Here is a 7717-nt window from a genome sequence, read left to right on the forward strand (position 1 = left end):
CCTGTTTTGACCATTGTAGATGGAGCCCACACACACACACACACACACACCCCACCATTGTAGATGGAGCCCACACACACACACCCCACCATTGTAGATGGAGCCCACACACACACACACACACCCCACCATTGTAGATGGAGCCCACACACACTACAACACTCCCCACCATTGTAGATGGAGCCCACACACACACACACCCCACACTCCCCACCATTGTAGATGGAGCCCACGCACACACACACACCACACTCCCCACCATTATAGATGGAGCCCACACACACACACCCCACACTCCCCACCATTGTAGATGGAGCCCACACACACCACACTCCCCACCATTGTAGATGGAGCCCACACACACACACCACACTCCCCACCATTGTAGATGTGGCCCACACACACACACACCCCACACTCCCCACCATTGTAGATGGAGCCCACACACACACCACACACCACACTCCCCACCATTGTAGATGTGGCCCACACACACACACACCCCACACTCCCCACCATTGTAGATGGAGCCCACACACACACACCACACTCCCCACCATTGTAGATGGAGCCCACACACACACCACACACCACACTCCCCACCATTGTAGATGGAGCCCACACACACACACACCACACTCCCCACCATTGTAGATGGAGCCCACACACACACACCACACTCCCCACCATTGTAGATGGAGCCCACACACACACACACCACAACACTCCCACCATTGTAGATGGAGCCCACACACACACACACACCACACTCCCCACCATTGTAGATGGAGCCCACACACACACCACACACCACACTCCCCACCATTGTAGATGGAGCCCACACACACACCCCACACTCCCCACCATTGTAGATGGAGCCCACACACACACACACACCACACTCCCCACCATTGTAGATGGAGCCCACACACACACCACACACTCCCCACCATTGTAGATGGAGCCCACACACACACACCACACACCACACTCCCCACCATTGTAGATGGAGCCCACACACACACCACACACCACACTCCCCACCATTGTAGATGTGGCCCAGTCCTTCACACACACCACACTCCCCACCAAAGATACTAGAGGAGCAAGATAGACCACTCGACCCTAAAACCCGTAGCACGTCACGGTGCCATTTTAGTATGCAGAAACTGGCAGAAACATTTTAAAAGAAAAATAACAAAACTCTGTGAATTGATAGCTGAGATATATTCTGCATTTTAATGGTATCATCACACATACTGTTCCCCCAAAACACTGATTACACTTCAAGAGGCAGAACGGACAGCGGTTTTGCCTACTAAAATGGCTGGTTTTGCCTACTAAAATGGCTGGATTAGCCTACTAAAATGGTGGGGTTAGCCTACTAAAATGGCGGGGTTTTGCCTACTAAATTGGCAGGGGGTTGCCTACCAAAATGGGTGGTTTGCCTACTAAAATGGCGGGTTTGCCTACTCAAATGGCTGACTTTGCATACTCAAATACCCGGTTTTGCCTACTAAATGGCCGGTTTTGCCTACTAAAATGGCGGGGTTTGCCTACTAAAATGGCGGGGTTTGCCTACTAAAATGGCGGGGTTTGCCTACTAAAATGGCGGGGTTTGCCTACTAAAATGGCGGGGTTTGCCTACTAAAATGCCGAGTTTTGCCAACTAAAATGGCCGGTTTTGCCTATTAAAATGGCGGGGTTGTCTACTAAAATGGCTCCTTTGAGTACTTCACTTCAGTATTGGCGATTTTGACGGAGTGGTCCATCTTGCTCCTCTAGTATCTTTGCTCCCCATCATTGACTCCGTCTCCACTTCACGCTGCCTCGGGTTAAAGCAGCTGACATAATCAAAGGCTTGTCCCTGTCCCACCCCAGTCGTTCCTTCTCCCTGCTCCCGAAGGTAGAAGGTGCAGCAGCTTGAAAGCGTGAACCACCAGACTCAGGAACAGCTTCTCCCCCTCTGTTATCAGGCTTCTGAACGGCCCTTCCATAAGCCAGGGTCCTGTCTGATTCACCTCTACCCCATTGTGGACATTGGACTGTGTCTCTGGAACTGGTGCGCTACAATGCTGAGAACTACAGTCTGCACTCTGTATTTCCCCTTGGCTCCACCTGTTGTACTGGTGTTTGTACTGATAGCATTGATGCGTGGGATTCACTCAACTGATTGGAAAACATACCTATTGCGTTTGAGATTGACTTGAGATTAAGATCTTGGAGAGATACAACGCGGAAACAGGCCCTTGGACCCATCGAGCCCGCACCGACCAGCGATCCCCGCGCACTGACACTATCCTACACATTGTGGCATTGAGAGAGAGGGGGGGGAGAGAGAGAGGGGGGGAAAGAGAGGGGGGGAGAGAGAGGGGGGTAGAGGAGGAGAGAGAGTGGGGAAAGAGGGGGGAGACAGAGAGGGGGGGAGAGAGAGGGGGAAAGAGGGGGGGGAGAGAGAGGGGGAAAGAGGGGGAGACAGAGAGAGGGGGGAGAGAGAGAGCGGGGAAAGAGAGGGGAGACAGAGAGAGGGGTGGAGAGAGAGGGGGAGAGAGAGGGTGGAGAGAGAAGGGGGGTGGAGAGGGGGAGAGAGAGGGTGGAGAGAGAAGGGGGTAGAGAGGAAGGGGGAGAGAGAGGAAGGGGGAGAGAGAGGAGGGGGGAGAGAGGGGGAGAGTGACAGGAGGGGGGAGAGAGAGAGGGGGGAGTTCATAAGTTATAGGAGATGAGGCCGTTCGGCCCATTGAGTGTACTGCGCCAGTCAATCATGACTGAATCCTCACTCTCCCCCCTCTCTCCCCCCCCTTCTCTCTCCCCCCTTCTCTCTCCCTCTCTCTGCCCCGCCAGCTTGTTGAACAATGAGGGCTCTTTGCTGGCGTACTCTGGGTACGGGGACACTGATGCACGGGTGACGGCCGCCATCGCCAGCAACATCTGGGCAGCGTACGCCAGGAATGGGCACCTGGCCTTCAACGAGGACCCACTGCGCTTCATCCTCATGGACTGCATGGTGGGCACCGAGGGGGAGGGAGAGGGGGGAGGGAGAGAATGGGGGGATGGGGAGGGGGGAGGGAGAGAATGGGGGGATGGGGAGGGGGGAGGGAGAGAATGGGGGGATGGAGGGAGAGGAGGGAGGGAGGGTGGAGATGAGGAGGGGGAGAGATGAGGGAGGGAGAGGGGGGAGAGAGGGAGAGAATGGGGGGATGGGGAAAGAGGGCGGAGGGAGAGGATGGGGAGGGAGGGAGGGAGGGTGGAGATGAGGAGGGAGGAGAGGGGGTGGGGAGGCGGAGAGTGGAGAGGGGGAAAGGGAGAGAGGGGGGTGGGGAGGGAGGGAGGGTGGAGATGAGGGGGGTGTGGGGAGAGAGGGAGGGTGGGGATGAGGGGGGGATGGGGAGGGAGGGAGGGTGGAGATGAGGGGGAGGGAGGAGAGCGGGGTGGGGGAGGCGGAGAGGGCGGAATTAGAGAGGGTGAGGGGGGATGGAGAGGGAGGAGGGGACAGAGGTGGAGGGAGGGGAAGGGGGAGAGCTTCACCCTCTGGGACTGCATGGTGGACACCGGGGAGGAATAGGAGAGAGGGAGGGAGGGAGGGGAGGTGGAGAGAGGGAGGGGGATGGGAGAGGTGGAGAGATAGGGAGGGAGAGTTTGGGAAGGGGACGGAGAGGGAGAGAACTAGAGGAGGGGGAGGTGGAGGGGAGAGTGGGAATGAGTGGAGGGGAGGGGGAGAGGTGGAAGGGAGGGAGAGGGGGAAGGGGAGGAGGAGAGGAGGGTAAGTGAGGGAGGGAGGGATGGATGGAGCTGGAGGGATGGTGGGGAGGGGAGGGATGGATGGGGGAGGGAGGGGTGGATGGTGCGGGTAGAGGAGGGGGGATGGATGGAGAGGGGAGGGAGGGATGGAGGGGAGAGGAGGGAGGGAGGGATGGATGGAGGGGACGGATGGATGGTGGGGGGAGGGGAGGAATGGATGGAGAGGGGAGGGAGGGATGGAGAGGGGAGGGAGGGATGGATGGAGGGGGAGGGGATGGATGGTGGGGGGGGATGGATGGAGAGGGGAGGGAGGGATGGATGTTTAGAGGGGTGTGTTGCCTGTGCTGACCCGGTGCTGGCCCTACAGGAGGGCCGAGTGGCCATCACGAGGGTGGCCAACCTGCTGCTGTGTATGTATGCCCGGGAGACTGTGGGCTTCGGCATGCTGCAGGCCAAGGTAGGACAGGGGAGGGGGGGGGGAGGGGGGGAGGGGGTGTGGCGTGGGGAAGGGGAGATGGGGAGGGAGAGGAAGTTGGAGTGGGGAGAGATAGAGAGTGGAGGGGGAGAGAGAGGAGGGTGGAGAGGGAGAAGGGAGGGGGGGAGAGAGAGCGGGAAGGGGGAGGGGGAAGGGGAGATGGGAGGGGGAGGAGAGGAGGGAGAGGGGAGATGGGAGGGAGAGAGAGGAGGGGGAGGGAGATGGAGGGAGGGAGAGAGAGGAGGAGGAGGGGGAGGGAGAGGGAGGGAGATGGGGAGATAGAGGGAGATGGAAGGGGGGAGGGAGATGGAACGAGAGGGGAGAGGGTGAGGGAGAGAGAGAGGGGGGAGAGAGATGGGAGGGAGATGGGAGGGGGGAGGGAGATGGAACGAGAGGGGAGAGGGTGAGGGAGAGAGAGAGGGGGGAGAGAGATGGGAGGGGGAGCAGGAGAGAGGGAAGGAGATGGGAGGGGGGAGGGACTCGGGGAGATGGAAGGGGAGAGGGTGAGGGAGAGAGAGAGAGGGGGGAGGGAGTGGGGGGGAGTGAGGGGATGGGTGGGGAGAGGGTGAGGGAGAGAGAGAGAGGTGGGGGGAGAGGGAGAGAGAGAGAGAGGAGGGGGGAGGGAGTGAGGGGATGGGTGGGGATGGGTGGGGGTAGAATAGAGGAGACCCCCATAGCCTCAGTATAAAAGGATGTGGTTTTAAAAATACCCGTGGACTGCCTGTCAAATATCCCCCACCTGAGTAACTGTGGCCCTGGTTTTCATAAGTGATACGAGCAGAATTAGGCCATTCGGCCCATCAAGTCCACTCCGCCATTCAATCGTGACTGATCTATCTCTCCCTCCCAACCCCATTCTCCTGCCTTCTCCCCATAACCCCTGACACCCGCACTGATCAAGAATCTATCCATCTCCCCCTTAAAAATACCCACTGACTGTGGCCTCCACAGCCATCTGTGGCAAAGAATCCCACAGATTCACCACCCTCTGACTAAAGAAATTCCTCCTCATCTCCTTCCTAAGGGAACGTCCTTTAATTCTGAGGCTGTGCCCTCTGGTCCTAGACTCTCCCACTAGTGGAAACATCCTCTCCACATCCACTCTATCCAGGCCGCTCACTGTTCTGTACGTTTCAACCAGGTCCCCCCTCCTCCTTCTAACTCCAGCGAGTACAGGCCCAGTGCCCACAAACGCTCATCGTACGTTAACCCACTCATTCCTGGGATCGTCTTGTAAACCTCCTCTGGACCCTCTCCAGAGCCGGCACATCCTTCCTCAGATATGGAGCCCAAACTGCTCACAATGTTCCAAATGTGGCCTGCCCAGCGCCTTATAGAGCCTCAGCATTACATCCCTGTTTCTGTATTCCAATCCTCCCGAAATAAATTCCTTAACTTGAAGCGTAGTAGCACCTAAGGCCAAGGCGGGAAACCGTTTAACAGGTGATTAAGAAGGTTAAGTATGTTAAATCGTTGGGTATTAATAGTGAGGTTGCAAGATGGATTCACAATGGCTGAATGGGAGATACCAGAGGGTAACGGTTGACAATTGTATGTCAGGTTGGAGGCCAGTGTCTAGTGGAGTGCCCCAAGGATCTGTGTTGGGTCCACTGTTGTTTGTCATTTACATTAATGATCTGGATGATGGTGTGGCAAATTGGATTAGTAAATATGCAGATGATACTAAGATAGGTGGAGTAGTTGATAGTGAGGTAGATTTTCAAAGTCTACAGAGAGACTTGGGCCTTTTGGAAGGGTGGGCTGAAAGATGGCAGATGGAGTTTAATGCTGATAAGTGTGAGGTGCTGCATTTTGGTAGGACAAATCAAAATAGGACGTACAGGGTAAATGGTAGGGAATTGAGGAATGCAGTGGAACAGAGGGATCTGGGAATAACTGTGCATTGTTCCCTGAAGGTGGAATCTCATGTGGATAGGGTGGTGAAGAAGGCGTTTGGTATGCTTGCCTTTATAAATCAGAGCATTGAGTATAGAAGTTGGGATGTAATGTTGAAATTGTACAGGGCATTGGTGAGGCCGAATCTGGAGTATGGTGTGCAGTTCTGGTCGCCAAATTATAGGAAGGATGTCGGACAAAATGGAGAGGGTACAGAGGAGATTTACTAGAATGTTGCCTGGGTTTCAGCACTTAGGCTACAGAGAGAGGTTGAACAGGTTGGGTCTTTATTCTTTGGAGCGTAGAAGGTTGAGGGGGGACTTGATAGAGGTTTTTAAATTTTGAGAGGGACGGACAGAGTTGACGTGGGTAGGCTTTTCCCTTTGAGAGTGGGGAAGATTCCAACAAGGGGACATAGCTTCAGAATTGAGGGACAAAGGTTTAGGGGTAACATGAGGGGGAACTTCCTTTACTCAGAGGGTGGTGGCTGTATGGAATGGGCTTCCGGTGGAAGTGGTGGAGGCTGGCTCGATTTTATTATTTAGAGTAAATTGGATAGGTATATGGATAGGAGGGGATTGGAGGGTTATGGTCTGAGTGCAGGTAGATGAGACTAGGTCAGGGAGAATGGTCGGCGTGGACTGGTAGGGCCGGACAGGCCTGTTTCCATGCTGTAGTTGTTATATGTTATGTTTAGTTTAGAGATGCAGCGCAGAAAACAGGCCCTTCGGCCCACCGGGCCCCGCGCCGACCACCGGGCCCCGCGCCGACCACCGGGCCCCGCGCCGACCAGCGATCCCCGCACACTAACACTATCCTACACACACTAGGGACAATTTATATTTATACCAAAGCCAATTAGCAGACAAACCTGTACGGCTTTGGGGAACAGGAGGATTCTCGGCCTGGGGGGGGGGGGGGGGGGCTAGCAGGGAATTGATGGGTGGAACGGTTGACGTGGTGCGTCTGACTCTCTTTTCCCCCCCCCCCCCCCTTTTCCCGCAGGCCGAGGCTTTAGTCCAGTACCTGGAGGAACCCCTCACCCAGGTGGCCGCATCGTAGGTGTGGGGGGAACGTTAAGGTGACGCCCCAGAAAAATGGAGGCTCTTCGGCAGGGTGATGGGTTGTTTGGTTTAAGAGCGTCACCTCGGATCGCGACCCCAGGCCTTGTTTCAAAACTGCCGGATATTAATGCTTAGCTTGTTCTTTGTGAAACAATAAACGTGTGGAGGAAATGGGACGGAGGGACTGATTATGTTGCGGGACCCTGAACAAAATGGCTCCCTGCGCCACAGGAAGTGGAGTTGGCGGCGTTTTAGTTTAGTTCCGCTTAGTTTAGAGATACAGCGCGGAAACAGGCCCTTCGGCCCACCGCGTCCGCGCCGACCAGCGATCCCCGTACATTAACACTATCCTACACCCACTAGGGACAATTTTTACATTTACCAAGTCAATTAACCTACATACCTGTACGTCTTTGGAGTGCGGGAGGAAACCGAAGATCTCGGGGGGGAAAACCCACGGAGGTCACGGGGAGAACGTGCAAACTCCGTACAGACGGCGCCCGTAGGCAGGATCAAACCTGAGTCTCCGGCGCTACATTCGCTA

General features: G+C 55.8%; 1 protein-coding gene across 2 annotated transcripts in view; it reads left to right on the forward strand.

The window, feature by feature from the left end:
* Positions 1–7343, forward strand: part of lamtor2 (late endosomal/lysosomal adaptor, MAPK and MTOR activator 2) — a 10234-nt gene extending 2891 nt beyond the window's left edge. The window contains exons 2-4 of one of the 2 annotated variants that reach the window (XM_078431859.1): positions 2842–3004; positions 4106–4195; positions 7115–7343. In XM_078431859.1, the coding sequence (XP_078287985.1) occupies positions 2842–3004; positions 4106–4195; positions 7115–7171 (310 nt within the window). In that variant the 3' untranslated portion in view covers positions 7172–7343. The remainder of the gene's footprint in view (positions 1–2841; positions 3005–4105; positions 4196–7114) is intronic. The other variant, XM_078431860.1, reaches the window with a different exon arrangement.
* The last annotated feature ends 374 nt before the right edge of the window (positions 7344–7717 follow it).

The sequence above is a fragment of the Rhinoraja longicauda genome, chromosome 44 (assembly GCF_053455715.1).
Source record: "Rhinoraja longicauda isolate Sanriku21f chromosome 44, sRhiLon1.1, whole genome shotgun sequence".
Taxonomy (NCBI): Eukaryota; Metazoa; Chordata; class Chondrichthyes; order Rajiformes; family Arhynchobatidae; genus Rhinoraja; species Rhinoraja longicauda.